At 37.3% G+C, this 21,316-nt stretch overlaps 1 protein-coding gene across 2 annotated transcripts in view; it reads left to right on the forward strand.

Moving 5' to 3' along the window:
- The window catches only part of TNPO3 (transportin 3), an 83,633-nt gene that overhangs the window by 44,373 nt on the left and 17,944 nt on the right, over positions 1-21,316 (forward strand). For both annotated transcript variants that reach the window (XM_059074429.2, XM_067042212.1), the window contains 12 exons: positions 857-1,003; positions 3,055-3,162; positions 4,867-4,958; positions 7,148-7,287; positions 9,375-9,566; positions 11,604-11,695; positions 12,813-12,889; positions 14,412-14,472; positions 15,343-15,483; positions 18,363-18,479; positions 19,347-19,441; positions 20,719-20,875. In XM_059074429.2, the coding sequence (XP_058930412.1) occupies positions 857-1,003; positions 3,055-3,162; positions 4,867-4,958; positions 7,148-7,287; positions 9,375-9,566; positions 11,604-11,695; positions 12,813-12,889; positions 14,412-14,472; positions 15,343-15,483; positions 18,363-18,479; positions 19,347-19,441; positions 20,719-20,875 (1,419 nt within the window). The remainder of the gene's footprint in view (positions 1-856; positions 1,004-3,054; positions 3,163-4,866; positions 4,959-7,147; positions 7,288-9,374; positions 9,567-11,603; positions 11,696-12,812; positions 12,890-14,411; positions 14,473-15,342; positions 15,484-18,362; positions 18,480-19,346; positions 19,442-20,718; positions 20,876-21,316) is intronic.

The raw sequence follows: 21,316 nt of genomic DNA on the forward strand, positions 1-21,316 counted from the left end.
ACAAGTTTTAACATACAAAAGTTTTCTCCAAATTATGGATGAAAATGAGAATGGCATTGAAAGAACTTAAAGAGTCTTCTTCATCGCAAAATTTCTAAGACATGCGGCCTCTTTTAAGTTTGCTAGATTAAAAAAAAAAAAAAAAAAAACCTCCTCTTATTCAAGAAGCTTTATCTCCTCTTAATAGTATAAGAAGTGAGAAAGAACTTCCAAGCTGGGTTAGCTCTATTTAAATTGCTCCATTTTGGATCATTGATGGGAAAGGATGGTAGGGCTCCTCTTAGGGAGGGGCTCAGTAGTCCTATGAGTCTCAATCCTTTTTCTTTGATCATATAAAAGATAATGCGTATTTGTTTGACATAATCTCATGAGGATATCTAGATTTTGTTGAAACTTAAAACATTTTGGGGCAGAAGTATTGTACTACCTAATAATTATCATTCCTCTGAACAGTGCCATATGTAAGTTGAGCTGTGGTTTGTACAGGTATTTGTAGATGGTTTATCTGGTGAGAAGTGTTTTAGTCTCGAAAATAAATAATTTCAGAATTTAGGAAAAATAGCCTTCCATTTCTGTATCTGTTTCTCTAAATTCAGAATCCAATATACTGTTGGAGAAGTTATCCCAGGGCTAGACAGAGAATGTAAAGCCAGTCATCCTAAATGGAGTTTTGGGTCTAACATGGAAAGATAATTTGGGAGGATAATAATAAATCTGCTAGAAAAAAGGTGGCTTCTTAACTGGTTCCACTCATGTTGTTTTAAAGTGTTTCTTTCCCATTGGCCCTAGTAATAATAAAACTGCCTTCTTTTCTTATTCAAATAAACCATCTTTTCTCTTTCTTTTAATTTGATAGGTAGTAGAAATTTCCTTTAACTTTTGGTACCGACTAGGGGAGCATTTATACAAAACTAATGATGAAGTTATTCATGGCATCTTCAAAGCTTACATTCAAAGGCTGCTTCATGCCTTGGCTCGCCACTGCCAGCTGGAACCAGACCATGTAAGTTCTCTTCTCTACTTAATCAAGTCTTGATTTCCTCTTCTTTTCAATGCTAACTTGAAAAGGAACTGAAAAGATAGAGAATAAAGCTAATGGAATCTGCGGGTTTTCTGTCACTCTAGCTTACACTGAAGAAGTCAGTACCAGTATAATAAATAAAGAGTGCTAGGTCTATGTTAAAAGAACTTAATCCTGCTGAGCCAGTAATTCTTCTGGGAATTCACCTTAAATAATTCTGCAGAAGAAAAAAATTGCTATTTTATGTACAAAGCATTATCTATAAAAGTAAAAAATGGTAAACCCACGTACAAGAGTATTAGAAGAGGAAATTCCCTGGTGGTGCAGTGGTTAGGACTTGGTGACTTGGTGTTTTCACTGCTGGTGGTCCACGTTCAGTCCCTGATCAGGAAACGAAGATCCTGAAAGCTGTGTGGCATGGTCCCCAGCCCCCGCCAAAAAAAAGAATATTAAAGAGTTACGTATATTATTATGTAGCATTCTGATGGATCATAATGCAGCAGTTAAAAGTAATAACTTGAGATAGCAATAGTTGGTATGCTAAATGAAAAATTAATGTCAGATTTTATAATATGTATTTTTAATAGCATAAAATATGTGGTTGGATTAAAACTAATGCAAAGGTGAAATATTTGTGTGAGGATGTGGAAAATAACTTATGACTCCCCCCCGACACATATGTTCACATTTTTCTTTATATTACTTATACTAATTTTGTAAGTTAAAATAAAAAATAATCTATTTGCTTAGAAGAAAATATACTAGAAATATTATAAAACAGTCCATTGGAAAACTCTTCAATCTCATTCTTTGCTTAGTCACTTCAAATTTTGTAGCATTTATTTCATTCTTTTGGTTGGTTGGTTTAATATCCCTGTCCTTCAACCTATAACTTGGAGTGGATTTTTTTCCTATTGCTTACTATTAAATCTGACATGAAAACTGTCTATTCTTTTTAATGTTAATGTTGTTATTTGAGTTGTGGTATTTTGTATTTCCACAGAACCTTAGTGATGATTTAGTTTAGTGGTTTTCACTACTTTTTTTTAAAACTGAGGAATCGGACTTCCCTGGTGGCACAGTGGTTGAGAATCCGCCTGCCAATGCAGGGGACACGGGTTTGTGCCCCGGTCCGGGAGGATCCCACATGCCGCGGAGCGGCTGGGCCCGTGAGCCGTGGCCGCTGAGCCTGCACGTCATAATTCATTATCTCATCTGAGACAGCCATTGTTTCCTCCTCATTCCTTGACTTTAATTTTTTCATCTTAAAGCAAGGAGGTTGAACTAGATCAGCAATTGTCAATAATACAAAGGACTTTCCCCAGATACCCATGGTCCAAGATTCTTACACATGCCCATAACCATCTCACAATTGGTAAGCCTTAGTTTACTCACAGGAGGGTGTTGGAATAAGAAAAACTTAAGCATGAAATGTAAATGATCTCTATTTTTTAATGAAAAATTTCAAATATACAGCAAAAGGAAAATGATTTTATGGTGAATATCTATATACCTACTACCTAAATTCTACCATTAATATTTTATTATACCTGTCTTATTATGTATCTGTCCACCTATATAAAATTCTTTTTAAAGTCTAATATTCTATTCTGTGTCTAGTTCTTGTGATAATGGTTGATTTTGGTAGATCTTGAACCATAAAGCTTCAGAGGCTTATTCAGTAATAAAAAGCTAGACCTTATCTAGATCGGCTAATAAACTCTTAAGTTACCACTTCTTCTAGGTCACTTCCCACCCCCACCACTCCAGATTTTTCCAACAGCAGGCAAGATGTAGCTGGGACACGCAAAAAAAGAGAAGCGTTTCTAATAGTCAAGGCAGAGGATAGGTTGTATTGACTTGACACACCTAAGAGTTTGGGATACCCTCTATAGTAAAATGTCTTTGTGATTTAGGCGATTCATCTTTTTGTTCATTGGGACTGGACTGCTTAATGGCTTTTTTATTCTTGATTTTATAAAGTAAATGAAAGCCTTAGTTTAAAACAAATGTTATCTGATTTGAAATTTTAGGAGGGGGTTCCTGAGGAGACTGATGACTTTGGGGAGTTTCGGATGAGGGTGTCAGACCTGGTGAAGGACTTGATTTTCTTGATTGGGTCTATGGAGTGTTTTGCTCAGGTAAGCCCGTTTGGAGATTCTTAGCAGTTTTACCAATCACTTTAATTGTGTTAACTTCTATGTCTTCTCTAAGTGTTCCATCTTTTTCTTCAATCTTGATGGCTAAATGGGACAGTAGATATGCAGGTGCCTAGCACACTGCCTGGCATATAGTAGCTATGTTTGTTTAGTATCTTACAAGCCAATTGCCGTGAAGAGTTCAGTTATGGTTTACACTATAATCTTGCTAGTGAGAGTTGTTCCACTTGTTCAGTTGAAATGGAAGATCATGGATAAACCTTAAAGCCCCCAACATACTTATAGGGAATTTGGACCTAGCCAGGAAAATAGACAAGTTTTTCTGCTTTAATAATTATGTATCAACTCCTGGCAACTCTTAGTTATTTGGCATTTCCTTTGTTCACATTTATGGTTAGATTCCTTTGCAGTTTCATCCCAGAGGTGACTATACTAGAGTAGAAGAATCATAGTCCTGTGGTTTTCCTGACAATCAGTGAGTAACATTTTACATCATAAGGTTGTAGTCACCACCATTCCACATCACTTAACATTAGCATAATGTCAGGTGGTTTTCATATTGCTGGATCATGCTCTGAATCCTGAAATACTAGTTTTAATGCTTTGTCAGCAATACTGAACTAACCTAATTTGGGGGGATGGGTAATCCAGGCATTTTGTGTATTTGGGGCATCCTCTGATCTAGAAAGTGTTAATAAAATTATAACTATATTTCTTTATGTTAAACAAAGTATGTTTCTTGACCTAATTAGAAAGGGTTGGGGATTCTTAGAAAGCAGATTTAGTGAGATCCCCAGATCACAGGCAGATGACCTGTGCTCAGATTTCAACTCTTCTCTTACTGGCTCTGCGGCTTTGAACAAGTTACTTGTTCTTCTCCAGACCTCAGTTTACAAATTTACATAAATTATTAGTCTTGTCCAAGATGTGTACTGTGGGACACCGGTCTCATGAGATGTTCTTTGCCAGAAAAAACAGTTCTGTCAATTAAAACTGGAAAATGACTTAAATAGTATATTTAAAGTCTCTGTGAAGTCGTACAAGAGAATTGTTTAATTTTATCTTAACTAGCAGTGTGTTATTTGACTACAGAAATCTTATTTAGACTAACACCCAGTCACATTCCACTGATGGATATACCCTGGGAAGTTTCTGGACATCTCTGAGTATTCTGCTTGGTCTCTCCCCATCTCCCCTTGCTTGGACATGGTATTGTGATGGGTGCTTCAGAACAGCTACTTTTTAGGAATTTAATCTATGCTACTAGTGTTGATGCAGACAAGTAGTTAAAATAATAGAAATGTAAAGCCAATGCATATGCCGAGGTTTTACATTATACCTCATTTTTAAGTGTGTTTATGTATTTATGAGTTATTATCAGGACCAGGAAAAGACACTCGTGTAATATGTTTTGTTTTCTCCATAATACTCATTTTGTGGGGTAGACAATAATCTTGATATACTCCTGGGGACCTAAATGGGTTTGTTTCAGATATTAAACTAGTATTACTTAGAGTTAGTGAAGATTTGAAAAATGAAGATACTATTTTTCCCTGCCTCTGAGAGATAAATTTAGAAACAAGGGGCTAGATTTATTTTAACTAACAGAGTTTTTTGTTTTGTTTGTTTTGGAATTCTATTCTGTTTTCCTTTTAATGGATCCATAATCCACCTCTTCTTCTCTAGTTATATTCTACTCTGAAAGAAGGCAACCCACCCTGGGAGGTGACAGAAGCGGTTCTCTTTATCATGGCTGCTATAGCAAAGAGTGTTGATCCGTGAGTGTCTAATAAGTCTTTTGCTGGGAACTCTTAATATCAGAGGAAGGAAAATTACAACATTATTATCATATGGGATATGTTTGGAAACTCTTAGAACGTCTTACTTCTATAATGCTGTCTAGTCTTCTGACTTCTTGAGTCTAGTCCAGAGTAGCATGCATTGCTGATATCCATGTTTTAACCACATTTCCTAGAGTTAAAATTATTTTGTTCTTGGTGCTAGGAAAAGAATGCTGATTTATCTTCCCAACCTAGGCTCCCTTGTGCAAGTTGGTATAATCAGAAATTTGTTAGACTGTTAAATTGTTGGCACTTGCTTAAAAGCATTTGAATAGGCACTAATTTGGCTCTCACCTGCTTTTGTGACCTTGGGTGAGTTATCCTTACAAATATTTAATTATATTGTTCTCCTTTTTTCCTGTCTTGGAGAGTCATTTGTAAGTTTCAGACAGGCAAGGCATAGGTACCATTTCACCTAAAAGAATAGCAAACTCTAAAGGGCAATTATTATTTTTATTTTTGTCTTTGGAAATTTTTAAATTATTAGAATTTGATTTCTAATTGCTTAGCATAGAAATTCTATTTATTATTTCAACATGAATCCTTAACAACAGAATTTACTTTGTTCTGTGAGTTTATAAATCGACGCTAGTATCTGTCAAGTTTTCCTGTATTGTAATCAGATGTCTGCAGTTGAGCTCTCTGTCCATGGCCTTGGTTGGAGAGATGGTTAAGGCATGTATTCATAAAATGTACAGTGCTTCTTTCTTAGCTGTCTTACAGGGTCTAGTCAATGAAATCTTATGTTGTTTCTAATCCAGTAAATATTTAAGGAGATAGAGTAGGTTTGTTTTTCTCTATTAAGAAGTTCTGGGCTTCCCTGGTGGCGCAGTGGTTGAGAGTCTGCCTGCTGATGCAGGGGACACGGGTTCGTGACCTGGTCCGGGAAGATCCCACATGCCGCGGAGCGGCTGGGCCCGTGAGCCATGGCCACTGGGCCTGCGCGTCCGGAGCCTGTGCTCCGCAAGGGGAGAGGCCACAGAGGTGAGAGGCCCACGTGCTGCAAAAAAAAAAAAAAAAAAAAAAAAGAAGCTCTGGTCCTGAATCACATATCATACTATTTGCTCTTAAACCCATTTGGTATCTTTTGGAACCTTCAGTAACAATCTGAAGATTATTACACTAATAATCTAACTGATTTGTGTTGGTATGAGAAAGGATGGGAAGAGAGTCTCAATAATTATTTTAGTGCCCGTCGGAAGCATAAGGCATAAATGAGAGAAGATTTTATTTTGTTTTTTGTTTATCCACATTTCAAGCCAACTGCATGATTACGATTTTTTTTTTAGTGTATGAAGGACTTAATAGACTTAGTGTATCAGCAAGGAGTGCTCTTGCACTAATCCAGGATTTATTTGCATTTTAAACATCTTTCATTTCTGGATTACGTTCTACCACTTTGGGGGCATCCTCCACTTTGCTTAAAGAACTTCAGCCAGTATTCTTGGGGAGTGAAAAAAAGAGAAGGAAAGGGAAAAAGTTAATTCATGGAGCTGTGGAAAGTATTTGGATAACCTAAATTTCCCTTCATGTTCTAAGTCAGGGCACCTTTATTCCTACAGCTTGTGTTCTTGTTTCTTTAATTAGTGAGCTGGCCCACCCATGCTTACCTGTTCTTAAAGTAGCCATTATCCAGCTATAAGAAATCTTTTGGAGAATAACAACTAATAGCAAGTGGTCTAGAATTATTTATTCATTCATTTAGCCATTCAGCAATATTTATTGAGTGCCCACTGTGTGCCAGGCACTGTTCTAGGTGCTGCAGATATAGGAATAAATAAAATGGATTCATTAAAAGAAGACATTGATCCACAGTAATTGCCTGCCTCTCCAATTTGAAGAGCCTTATTTGATAGCAGGATGTGTCTTTACACACTTCACTGACATTCAGAAGATTAAGGAGCAGTAGTATGCTTCTCAACTGAAACAATGATATTTTCCATTTCTGTCTTTTCCCCCTTTTTGAGGGTTAAAAAACTTTCATACCAGATGTTAAACACTTTTATCCAAATGGTTATTTATTTAGAAAGAAACCCTTTAGCAATGATTTGTGTCATTGCAGCCTGTTTTTTAGCCAGAACCTAACCTCTGAAATTGGTAACTGAGTACTTGCCTTCTAAACTCAGGGAGAACAATCCAACACTTGTGGAGGTCCTAGAAGGAGTTGTCCGTCTCCCAGAGACCGTACATACAGCTGTGCGATACACCAGCATTGAATTGGTTGGAGAGATGAGCGAAGTGGTTGATCGAAATCCTCAGTTCCTTGGTATGTGTGAACACTCCCTTCTGCAGCTGCTGCTTCTGTTTTTTCTGGTTTCTTTCTTTCTCTCTCTTAACTTTTGCTTTTGTTTTCCTACTTTCTCTTTTATTGATAGGTAGAATGTTTTTTCTAGACACTGAGACTAAATTTATGAGTTATTGCTTAGTTGATACAACATTTTATAATCTGATCAGACTTTGGAGAAAGGACCTTTGAAAGATTAGATCTCTAGATAGGGAAACAGTTTGCTACTAGTACTCTGCTTCAGCATAACTATTTCTGTCTTTGTTAGGCTTTGGCATAGGCTTGAGCTAATCAGACTGTCCTGTAGTTCTAAACTAGAAGCTGCTAATAGGCTAAAGCAAAGGGGGCCGGGTGTTATTTCAGTGTTAAATACATGCTCCATTTAAAAACTAAGAATTATTATTGAAACTAAATAAGTACAAACTAGAATGAAGAGTGTTGAGTTTACATAACCTCTGGCTGCCTTTACTGACTTGAAAAAATAACTAAAGATCATATAAAATAACTTTAGAATTGCAAGTAAATTTAGAAATAATTTCTTCTAATCCCCTCATTTTGTAGATGAGGAAACAAATACAGAGAGACTAAATAACTTATCTAGGTTAAAATATGTTAAGCCTACCTGGTGTTCAAGACTGATATATTCTGAGAATTTTAAGAATTCTCAAATTTGTGAATATCATTAAGTTTGTGCTGTACTTATCTTTATTACCACCTTTCAACTTGATTTTATTTTACACATGATCTTTTTTTATTGACTGAAACGCTTACTTAAAAAGAGATGTGTGTTCCTATTTTCTTGTTTCTGTATACAGAGCATATAAGATAGATAGGCTTATTACATCATAGCTGAACCACTTTCAAGTTCAACATACCATTTAAAAATTTTTTCAAAATACCTATTTTCTAATTCTTAAATCTCTTCACTTCCGTTATCTGTCTCAAAATTTGGCTTTCTTTTCTGAACACTTTTTCCACAAAGAAACTAAGTGGGTTTATCTGTTTGTTAAGACTTACCATTCAGTACCACCTGTAGTATCTCATTCAAATTTGTGCCTCAATTAGAAGACAAATTGCTGAGTGTTCATACTTACTCTAGAATAGTCAAAAACACAAATATTTAATTTGAGAATCATTGAAGCCTATAGTATTAGAGTTGCGTGGGCTAGGTTTTAGATTCTAGTTCTGATTCCCATGCTAAACAGGCCTTTTTTTTTTTTTTTTTTGTGGAGGGGAGCAGGTTCATGCTGGGTTGGTGCATCGTTTTTGTCATTAGACTAGAAATGGAGGTAACTTTTAAATGGGCTTTCAGAGATTACTTCTTTTATGAGGTTTGGTATGCGGTTACTCTGTAGTACACATAAAGTGCTCTTTAACCATGGATGATTTTTCTTAGGGTTTTTTCATATAAAAACATTCTGATTTTTATGAAGCAAGGTAAAGGATAAGTAGGATTTGCTTTATAGGAATTCGCCTTTGTAATGACTTTTCTTAGAACACTTATATTTGTCAGAAAGTAAAACATAATGAATGAATTCTTTTAGAAGTGCTAAAGATCCATTTGTGTGGTTTGGGAGCCTTTTATAATTATAAAGAAGCAAGTATAAAAGTGTCAGCTTTAGATAACTGTCATTGTCCTGATTAATGTAGACTGCTTTTTTTTTTTTTTTTTTTTTAACAAAGTGACTAATCTCTGAGTATAATGGTACTCTCTGAGCTTTATCGTCTTTCTTACATTACCCTATTAATACTTGATGGTTATATCCACCAGTGGTTTCAGACTGAATCAGTGGTTTTCAAACTGTGCTCTGTGAAACCCTAGCAACAAGCAACAGTTGATTTCCACAAGGAAAGAAATGGAAGATAAATAGATAGAACTCTCTCTGACACCATTTGTCAGTGAGATCAGCTCCATTTTTATATATAAAAACATTGGAGTTTAAACACATATCATTTTAAAAAAATGGTTCTTTTGCTTAAAAAGGGAATGTAAGACCTTTGTTTTAACAAATAGAAATTTTCCTTGAGTTACAAATAATGTAATCTTTACGTATGGATTTTCTCCTTAGACCCTGTGTTGGGCTATTTGATGAAAGGACTGTGTGAAAAACCTCTAGCTTCTGCTGCAGCCAAAGCCATTCATAACATTTGCTCTGTCTGCCGAGACCACATGGCTCAGCACTTTCATGGACTCCTAGAGATTGCCCGTTCCCTTGATTCCTTCATGTTGTCTCCAGAAGCTGCTGTGGGCTTGCTAAAAGGTATTTACTTAAGATATTAAGAAGGAACAGTCTCTAAGCCACTTCTAGGGGTTATATCAGTTGTATCCCACTTTTCAGTTGCAGTTTACTCAGTTATGGGGAAGGTCACTCAGAGGGGAGGGTGTTGATTATGTGTACATGCATTCTTAGAATGCATGTAGCCTTTTAAGGCTATATAACTAATACAAAGTGCTTATAGTATTTATAGCACGAACCTAGATTTTGGGTGGACAACACATTGGAACTAAACATAGTTCCCTTTTGAGTTGGGGGAAAGAATAAAAACGGAGACCAAATAAGCATTGCTATACCAAAGAAGTAAGTGGAAATTTAAAGGTAGTGTGCCTGGCTCAGTTCTATAACTAGAAGCCAAGGGTTCTGGTCGCTTAATGGTCTTTACCATTACTAATCAGTTTACACTGATCAAGAGGCAAACAGCCAGGGTGGTGATGAAACTCAGAGTAATGGAAGAACTAGAGATATTATGCTAGGGGAAAAGACTTAGAGGAGACTTTTAACACAGTGGCTATTTTTAAATATTTGAAAGATTATCTTAGAAAAGAGGGAACAGATTTTTTTATGAGGAATTGATTGTTGACAGTTTACTGGCTCCTAGAAAGAAAATGCTTTGTAACCATACTTTCTGAAAACAAATTGGGGTGTCCTGTGAGGTAGTGAAATCCTTAAAGCTAGTATATCAAATAAAAGATTGAGCAATCTTTTATTGGGGTATATCAAATGAAAGATTGGGTAATACGGCCTGTGCAGCATCTTTTAAGTCTCTGAGTGGCAGACAGCCTTGTCCAGATTGGATGACTGTTAAATGTCAACTAACTGTTCTTTCTCACTTCTATGATCAGGTTCCCTACCAGCCAATGTAACTATGCATTTTCAAGACAGATTTTCTTTTCTTTTCAATCTTCTTTTGCCACATTTTCTGGCATTAAATCAGGTCAGATTTTTCTTAACTACTGCCAGTGGGTATTGCTGCCATCTTGTCATTTTCTAGTGAAATTTAACCTTGATGCTAATGTGATGTCTAACTTATAATAGAATGTGGCATCCCAGATATATCAGTGGTATCTTTTACATATAGAAAACTTTTTAGTAACATTCTTTTCTATAGGGATGAATTAAAAGGAGAAAATTGTATTTGCTAGATTTTTTCCCCCTAGTTTTAAATAAAAAATCTAATTCGTCCATGGTTTATAGACTGTCAAGAAAAATCATTCAGTTTTTAATTCAGATGTGAAGGTTTATAGATTTATTACTGTTTATTTGGGGGGAAAAGGGAGAGGGGAGATTTTTGCAACTATTTAAAAATGAAAGAAAGGCAAACTTAACTATTACTTTTCTGTTCAAAGCACTCATTTAAATCTTTGAAGAATTGGAAGTGGGGCTATGTATTTAAATTTATTTATTTTTATTTGTTTATTTATTTTTTAATTTTTAAGTTATTTATTTATTTTGGCTGCATTGGGTCTTTGTTGCTGTGCATGGGCTTTCTCTAGTTGCAGCGAGCCAAGGGCCACTCTCCATAGCAGTGTACGGGCTTCTCATTGTGGTGGCTTCTCCTGTTGCAGAGCACAGGCTCTAGGCATGGGGGCTTCAGTAGTGTGGACCACGGCTCAGTAGTTGTGGTGCACGGGCTCACTTGCTCCATGGCATGTGGGATCTTCCTGGACCAGGGCTTGAACCCGTGTACCCTGAATTGGCAGGTGGATTCTTAACCACTGCGCCACCAGGGAAGCCCAGGGGCTATGTATTTAAACATCTTTAAACCAATAGGCTGTTGAGGAGAAATAGTTTAATATTAACGTCAGTTGTAAATGTCAATGTGAAAGTCAGTATGGTCTTCTAAGCCAAATAAAGAAAAACCCAACCATAAATAACAAACTATTATAATTTAAAAACAGTGCTGATCTTTTTGAAAGAATGGAACCAGTCAGCCTTTTCTGTTAGCTATATGATGTAGACCAATGAATTACCTCAGTTCAGCTTTTATTTTCTTCATTTGTATCATCTTTTGTCTTTCAGGGACAGCACTTGTCCTAGCCAGATTACCTTTGGATAAGATTACTGAATGTCTTAGTGAACTATGTTCTGTTCAGGTTATGGCATTGAAAAAGGTGAGTCCAATTAAGTAAGGGGTGAAACAAATATAATATGTTTACATGTTAGAAAGGAAAAGACAGAATTTTTTATTTGCAGGTGGTCTTTTATCTAACCAGAAAAGCCAAGAGAATGAACTGAGAAGTTATTAAAATTAATAAGTTTATCAAAGTAGCTATATATATGAAATAAGTATTCCAAAATTAGTAGATTTTCACTGTATCAGAAATACCATTTACAAGATGACAGTGGGAAAAACACCATTCAAGTTAACAACCAAAACCATAACCTACCATGTTTCCTTGAAGAGTGTTGTAAAAATGTCCGCCCTTCTCAATTTACTGTTATGGTACAATAGCAATGAACATACCAGTGGGATTTTTAGGATAACTTGACAAAGTGACTCTAAAGTTTATCTCTAATAATATGCTGGTAGAAGTATCTAAGAAATTTTTTTTTTTTTTTTTTTTTTTTTTTTGCGGTATGCGGGCCTCTCACTGTTGTGGCCTCTCCCGTTGCGGAGCACAGGCTCCGGACGCGCAGGCCTAGCGGCCATGGCTCACGGGCTTAGTTGCTCCGCGGCATGTGGGATCTTCCCGGACCAGGGCACGAACCCATGTCTCCTGCATCGGCAGGCGGATTCTCAACCACTGCGCCACCAGGGAAGCCCTCTAAGAAATTTTAGGAAAGAAGAGTAAGGGGTGGCAACTTGCCTTACCTCTTAAAATATATTATAAAGCTATAATAATTTTGAAGCTTTATATTATAAAAGTATAATATAAATATATATTATATAGTATAATACATATAATCTATATTATAATGTATAATGTCTATAATATCCTAATCATTATAAAAGTAAATGGGAAAAAAATTAAATGATACTGTTTTCCACTCCACAATGATCATATAGTAAAAGTTAATATGCATTCCTGGCCAGGATGCAGTAAGATGGAGGAAAATAATTTGCTAATATGAATTTAAAAGTTTTTACCATTTTGAGTAACTTTCAGGAATCTGTTATAAGGAAATAATCAGAGATTGAGACAGAGGTTGATGTACAAGGGTATATATTGCATTGTTTGCTGTAGGTTTGTATGTGTAATGACTGGGTGTTAATGTCTATCTCTTCAGCTGTTGTCTCAGGAGCCCAGCAATGGCATATCCTCAGATCCCACTGTGTTCTTAGATCGCCTTGCAGTGATATTTAGGTAAGAAGCGAGATGTCAGGCTCCTGCCCTGGGTTAAAAGCTCAAGTGAGACCATTATGTATTGAAGTAAGGAAGTGTTTTTTCCTCCAACTTCCGAGTACCTCCTATAAACTCCCTCTGTCAGGAGACTAATTTAGTCCTGTTACAATTACAAAGGCAAATTCTAAGAATTTATTTTTGGTAGACCTTTGTCAAAAGACCCTTTAAAATGTAATTAATTCTCTAGGTCTCTAGATCAGTGATTCTCAAACTTTAACATGCATCAAAGTTGCCTGTAGTACTTAAATTACCAAGGCAACAGATTGCTGGGTCCCATTCCCAGAGTTTCTGATGGATTGGATCTTGGATAGGACCCAAGAATTTACATTTCTAATAAGTTCCCAGATGCTGTTGCTTTTTATTCCAAGGACTACACTTTAGAGTCACTGCTATATAGTGTATGGGTGCAAAAAAATAGTGAAGCCTCTTCAATAACCAGGTGAAATTAAACTTTCTTTGAAGTCAAGAGGAGCGTAATGATTAAAACAGCATTAGAGTGACAGTGTTCAAAGAGTGATCCTTTCTTAGTTGCATAATATAATTAGTTGCATAATATCATTTGCAAGTCCTGTAGGTATAACTGGAATATCAATTAATAGTTGCATAAAAATCTATGTGGAAGAAATTAAAACTGAGGTGTTGTTTTAGCTTGTTAGTTCTTGTCTACAAGTATCTTTTTCTGAGTTGGTATAATGCTTTCCTTATATAATTAGGGGAGCCCTGTTGCATACCATTCTGAGAGCCTATTGACAATAACTCCTATTTCACAATAAATGAAGGAAAATCTGCAAAAGGTGGACATGCCCTGATTTTAAAAAAATTAGATTATTATTGAGTTGCTATTGAGCTTTTTAAAATTAAAGAATTTTGTTCCTTTAAAGAGGTAGGTAGCTAATCGTAGTGTGTTTTTTTGTTTTGTTTTGTTTTTTTCCTGCTTTCCTTCAAATTAGTGGATTCTAGAACTAGACAAATAGCTGGATTGGATGTACTGTGGGTGGGCCCATGTTGTGTATCATTGGATTTAGACTAGAACCATGAGAAATGTCTTTGGTAGACCAGGGTTCCTAATGCTTTTGCCTTTTAATGCTGGGAATGAAGCAGTACTTGGTTTCTCATAGTGGATTCAGACAATCTGAATATATTTATTAGTTTGGAAGAAACTACATATTCAGGTTTATAAAGGGAAAAAAGATGGAAAGGATAGTTGTAGCACCCCACACCCACAGCCCATGTAGCCAGAGTTGGATTGAATTTACATGTTACAGTAGAAGAGGCTTAAAGGTGAGAAAAAATTGATGGGATGATTTAAACTGTGCTTGTGTTTGAACAGAGTGGGAGGAAAAGGTATTGAGTCTTAAAAATACTCTGGTTTTCTTTAATTGGTGAGAATGATACTAACTAAGTAAACTAACAGGGATTAGGGCCCTGGGTCCTTGATGAAATTGCTCTTCTTTCGCTAATTTGGGCCATTGTCTTTCCCCAGACACACCAATCCCATTGTGGAAAATGGACAGACTCATCCGTGCCAAAAAGTCATACAGGAAGTAAGTGCTAATGTATCCCTGTGGATCTTCCTTTTTCCTTCTAAGGCTCTGGGTAACTAAAGTGAGAAGGTACTGTCTTCTAGGTTCACAGGAAGATTCAATTTGTTGATATGCTTTAAATATCAATGAAAAGAGGAACAGAAACATCCAGATAAATATTTTTGATTTTAGATTTGGTAAGAAAACAGGCTGTGGGGAAATGCACTGAAAGGCCAAAGTAGGGAGAGATTAACTGTGTGAATCTTATTGTTGCTGGGAGGCATGATCATTACCGGCAAAATGTTTTTGACAAAGCCAATTAACCATCGTAGTTAGTTTCCTCTGATAATGTACTTCCTTTGTACTTTTTTTAAAAACTGAGGGTAACGTGAGGATCAGAGGGCATGTTTTGAGAAGTGCTTTTCAGACTTCAGGGGGGAAACACCAAATATCCTTAAGTGTTCAGTGGTATCAAATCTTGCCATTTCCTTAGCTCTAGTCCTTTTGTTCAAGGTCTTCCAACTTCTTGGAACTGTCTTTAAATATCTCTTCCTCTATAATTCATTCTGCTTCTTCCCATCCTAAATCAGGAAGTCCAGAATTTAGGAAAATATGTATCTTTGTCTTTTTGTAAAGTTAGACATGCTCCTCTTGTGTTGTAAAGAGTCATTGTGCTTCTGTTAAGAAGTGGTTGTCTCAGTGATGGGTAGTGTATTGAACCTCAGCACATATACACACACCCACTGACCAGAATCAGGCCATGTGTGTTCCTATAAAGAAAGATTTTTCCAAATTATTTAAAAGCCAAATAAGTTGTTACCAATTTGGGAGCATTTTTTTCAGCACTTAGTTGTTCATTTTCTTTCTGTGCTCTTTTCACTTTTGACTCAGATATGGCCAGTTTTATCTGAGACTCTAAATAAGCACCGGGCTGATAATCGGATTGTAGAACGTTGTTGCAGGTGCCTCCGTTTTGCTGTTCGCTGTGTAGGAAAAGGATCTGCAGCCCTGCTGCAGCCACTAGTCACACAGGTGAGTTCTCTACAAGAGGGAAAATGTAGAGTATACAGAATTTTGAAATAGGAACCTTTTAGAACAAAAACTCTGCTGATGAAATGAAACATTTTTGTATTTCTTAAATACAAACTAAAATATATTTGAAAGAGATAAGTAGTGCCTGTGGTAGGTATGTTATTTATAAGGCAAATAGCCTGTAATCTGTTCTGTATAGTGATAGTCTAAATAGCAGCCCATTTCAGTGTGGAATTCAGAAATGGGAATGACTTTAATGCTCAGCTCTTATATACCCGTGTTAAGCATTTTATATTAATTTCCTTTTTAAAAATGTGGCAAGTCAAACTTTGCTATTTCTGACCCAAAGAGATTTTCTTCTTTCTTCACCATAGTTAGTTATTTACATAAGTCTCTTATTTGTTGAGAAATAAATTTGACTCTTTCAATCACCAAGATTGGTATGTAATTATGATGGTGTGCCTCACTGTGCATGGCTCTCTGAGATCATATTCATGTCTAGAATATTCTGTATGAGACACCTATGACTAGTGACTTAACTCACTAAGTAATTTATGTTGATGTTAACCTTATAGCAGGTCCGGAACTAGATTTAGGCAAGTGAGGTGCCATGGGCACAAAATTGATGGAGGTGAGGCAAAGTGCCAGTCCTGCATTTGCAGGACTCTGAGCAAGTACCTTCTCAAATTTTGCACTCATGCTGTGAGAACTACCACAGGGCTTCAGGCTAGACCCCAGCCAGCCAACCTGAAGTGACCCTTCTCCACCTGGGCAGGGCATCTATCAGGCTGACTCTGACAGTGAATGCCCCCTCAAGTTCTGCCTCACTCTTAAGGAAGCTCTTACCCTGAGCCAGGGTCATGCTGTTGCAGTGTCAGTTGGCACTTACATGACCATGCCTCCTTAAATTGTAGATTTGATTAACGTTTGTACAGGTAAATATTTTAACAGAGTTTTAATTTTTAGTGATTTTCTGTATTTACTGTACCCTGAGTACAACAGTATATGTTTGCATTTAGGCTGTGTCCACCTCTGGTCAAGTGTCCCCTTCAGTGCGATACTTTCTGGGTCCAGTACAATGTGATTTAACTCCCCTTTGCTATGGGAGGATACCTTCATGACTTTTATGTTATTCTTTTATTCCAGTAGCATAGGGTAGCATCTTATGTGACAAAAATCTCATAAATTCGAGGTCAGTAAACTACAGCCAGTGGGCCTGCCATGTGTTTTTGTAAATAAAGTTTTACTGAGAGATAGTCATGCTTATTCATCTGATTATTGCTTATTGGCCATTTTTGTGCTACAGTGGCAAAGTTAAGTAGTCAAAAGATTGTAAGGCTGGCAGAGCCTAAAACTTTTACCATCTGGCCCTTTAAGAAAAAGTTTGCCAACCCGTAACTTATATCATTCGTTAAGTACAGCATATAGTTTTGAGTATATAACACTGAACAGATTCATAGCTCCCATCTCGTGTTCTTTTCATGGTATATGCTGATAAGCGCCAGTTACTCTACCCTTCCGCTCCCACCAAGCTCAAACAATTGAATTTATATAATAAGATGAATACATACGTGTTGCATGGGCTTTTTTTTTCCCTTTTGCTATACCACGCAGCTTGTGGGATCTTAGTTTCCCAACCGGGGATCGAACCCTGGACCCATGGCAGTGAAAGTTCTAACCACTGGACTGCTAGGGAATTCCCGTGTGATGGCATTTTAAATAGATAAATGTACGGTGGCCTTGTAATTTTTGGAGGATAGTAGGGTAAAAATCCTAATCAAATAATTTAAATATTTATATTGTATTAAAATATTTATTCTGTAGAGATTCAGATATCTTGATTGGAAATGCTGTTTTTACTCAGACGATTAAATAGAGGGATTTAGAAGCCAATTTAAACGATGCTTTCAGAGAGTCTCCTGTAATATGAGGGGCATTGGATATTTTGTTCCTGCTGTGGTTGTTTTTTAAAAAAAGAATTATCTTTGATGCAAATAAGAGCAACTAGTATGTTGGAAAATTAAGGTATATTGTTACGGTTTTGTAAATATTACACAAGCCTTGGATAATAACTCTTTAATGGTTCCAGCTTGAAGTAAATATTATACAACTCTCCTACAACATTGTTTTGGAAAGATAAAAAAAGGTCAAAGGCTTGAAAGAACTCTAAATAGAGTACTTGAAAATAATTGAGGAATTGAGCCCTATGTTTTAGAAAATGTTGCCAACAAGCTTTACTATGTTGTCTTAAAGAGACCAGTCTATCTCAGAATTTCTTCCTCCAGACAGCTACCTAAGCTGATACTTTTTTAAAAAAATTAATTAATTAGGGCTTCCCTGGTGGCCCAGTGGTTGAGAGTCCACCTGCTGATGCAGGGGACACGGGTTCGTGCCCTGGTCTGGGAAGATCCCACGTGCTGCGGCGCAGCTGGGCCCATGAGCCATGGCTGCTGAGCCTGCATGTCCGGAGCCTGTGCTCCGCAACGGGAGAGGCCACAGCAGCGGGAGGCCCACGTACCACAAAAAAAATAAATAAATAAAAATTAAAAAATTAATTAATTAATTTTTATTTTTGGCTACGTTGGGCCTTCGTTGCAGTGCGTGGGCTTCTCATTGCGGTGGCTTCTCTTGTTGTGGAGCACAGGCTCTAGGCACGCGGGCTTCAGTAGTTGTGGCTTGCGGACTCTAGAGCACAGGCTCAGTAGTTGTGGAGCACGGGCTTAGTTGCTCCGCGGCATGTGGGATCTTCCCAGACCAGGGCTCGAACCATGTCCCCTGCACTGGCAAGCGGATTCTTAACCGCTGCGCCACCAGGGAAGTCCTAAGCTGATACTTTTTGAGGGGTAAAGAATTGAACTACTTGGGTTTTCCCTTGGCAGATGGTGAATGTTTACCATGTACATCAGCATTCCTGTTTCCTGTACCTTGGTAGTATCCTTGTGGATGAGTATGGCATGGAAGAGGGCTGTCGGCAGGGACTACTAGACATGCTCCAGGTATGTTTTCTTGGAGGGTCTAAAGGCCTAGCAGTGTGTTCTTCACCATGTCTTTAATTCTGCTGCTTCTTCATATTTCCTTCCCAGGCATGATGATGTCCTAATAACAGGGAGGTAGAACTTCCTAGTTGTTCTCTGGACAGGCCTGCTTGGGAGAATGAGAAAGAGATTGACCACACAAATGTACTGGTCATTACAGTTATTACTGTCTGATTTATGCTATCCAGAGATAGGATTTTTTTGGAGGGTGGGAAGGTGGACAAGTGGAATTAAAATAAAGGACCTCTAAGCTCAAGCATGATTCTGTTTTTAATTTCTTGCCTGGAACAGCCAGTGAACTAGTTTACTTAGGAGGGATGGTCTTAGGGTAAATAGCAGGCGTTGGAAAAGTCTCCTGATATACTGCTTTTACCCTCTCCTGTTCACAGGGTGGGGAAATATATTAGGGAGTTAAATCATAATGCTCCTTTTCCCAAGATGTCTTTCCCTTTTAAATTGACATTTCATAGTTATTATTATTAAAACATCAACTACTCCCTTAGTGGACCAGACCATATCTAGTACATAAGCACAGTCTTCACTTTCAGAAACTTCTAAAAATTTGAGGTGACATCTACCCAGTTTCATCAACAGAAATCTGTACCCTCAACCCTTTCTGAAATGTGGACTTCATATGTGAAGACTGTTTTTGTCAACTGAGAAAGATTTATATCTTCCCTTTCTTGATCTCTCATCAAAGTCTTTTTCTTTTCTTACTTATCTGTTCTTCCTCTCTTTGTTCTCTTTGTATATGTTATGATATTTAGCAAGTCTGAATCCCATGACATTAATTTACAAACATTTGTTTTAAAATCACTTCTTTTCTAGGCACTGTGCATGCCCACCTTTCAGCTCTTAGAACAGCAGAATGGGCTCCAGAATCACCCTGACACTGTGGACGACCTATTCAGGCTAGCCACCAGGTCAGTCCTTCTGAAGAGCAACCCTTTTTTTTTTTATTGCTCATCCTCATCACTGCTTGATCTTGTCACCTAACAGTTAACTGTTTCCTTCTCTGTAAAATGAGGTAAGAGGAGTAGGTAGATTAGTGGTTCATAACCCAAAGTTAAATCGTGAACCAGAATATTCCCATAAATGAAGAAGAGTTGGATGAGAGCAGTGGAAAATAACTGATTTCCTTGCATGAAGGAGGGAACATGCCCAAGGCAATAAAAATGAGCTTTGCAAGAATATTTGACTAGACAGTCTGTAGAATCCCATGTAGTTTTAATATTTTATGGAACTATGATGTCATGCTTTACTTAAACTTTTTCCTTGAGAAGCTTAGCATCCTTTAGATATAATCATATCTCAGAATAAAAAATCCTTAGGCTTTTAAGGTGCCTTAGAAGTTATCTGGGATGTACTTCCCACCTCTACCCCTAGCCAGCCACCCCACTTGTTGCTTAAATTCCTTTTACTAGTAACACTGACATTTGTATTCATTCTTAGTCCTTAGCTCAGGAATTTGAACCAGATCAGTTAGTAATTAACACTGGGTTTTTTTGTTAATTTTTGGACAAGTTAGAAAACCCCCCCCCTTTTTTTTTTCTGTGTGTGTGTGTGTGTGTGTGTGTGTGTGTGTGTGTGTGTGTGTGTGTGTGTTGGTATGAGAAAATTGTTGGGTGGGTTGTCAACCTGTTTTCCCGGTGTGTTCCTTGAAAAATCAATCTCTAAAGATGCTCTTTGCACAAATAGTTGCCTGGTAAAATAAATTTGGAACAATATTTTATCTTTTTCTTGGATATTCTCTGTAAACATTAGAGGATCTGAGAAAACTGAGTGGGAAGTATAGAGTTCCCATATACCCCTAGCTTCCCCCCTCCTTCCCCACAGCCTCCCTTACTATCAACATCCCCCACCAGAGTGGTCCATTTGTTAGAATTGATGAACCTCCATTGACACGTCATTGTTAAAGTCCATAGTTTACATTAGGGTTCTGTCTTGATGGTGTTCTTTGTATGGGTTTGGACAAATGTGTAATGACATAATGACATATATCCACCATTATAGTATCATACAGAATAGTTTTACTACCCTAAAAATCCTGTGTGCTTCACCTATTCATCCCCCTACCCTCCACTCCCTCAATCCCTAACAATCACTGATCTTTTTCCTGTCTCCATAGCTTTGCCTTTTACACTGGCTGCTTTTGTAGCCTAATCCTATCATTTTTACCTAGCTTCTCTTTCCACACCAGGTTTATTCAGCGTAGCCCTGTTACCTTGCTGAGGAGCCAGGTTGTCATCCCTATCTTACAATGGGCCATTGCCTCTACTACCCTGGACCACCGGGATGCCAACTGTAGTGTCATGAGGTTCCTACGAGACCTCATCCACACAGGGGTAGCCAATGATGTAAGTATAAACAATGTAGTCTTTCTACTTTGTAGCTCATTGTTTGTAGCTCTCATATCTCTTTCTCATTCCTTAGGGGAAAACCAGCATCTCCTTATTTGATCTGTGTTGGTAGGCATATTCCATAGTGGATATTCAGTAACCAAAATATCAACTAGTAGATTTAAGACAACCTGTACTAAGTGTTGTAAGCTGTATCAACTAGTCTGAAATTATCTCTGCTCCCAAGCCATTTGATGTCTAATTGAAGAGGGAAACAGATACGGTTATAAAGAATTAAACAACAGTAACAAGACAGTATTTGATAGTCAGATAAGTGATAAAAGTCATGATTCCTATGAGACCAGAGGAGGGAAAACTCTTTGGAAAGAAGTAGGTTGGGATAACTTTCTGGAAGAGGAAGGACCTCAGTGGAGCCATTTGGATGGATTGGAGAGGGGA

This window comes from Kogia breviceps, chromosome 9, assembly GCF_026419965.1.
Source record: "Kogia breviceps isolate mKogBre1 chromosome 9, mKogBre1 haplotype 1, whole genome shotgun sequence".
In the NCBI taxonomy this organism is placed as follows: domain Eukaryota; kingdom Metazoa; phylum Chordata; class Mammalia; order Artiodactyla; family Physeteridae; genus Kogia; species Kogia breviceps.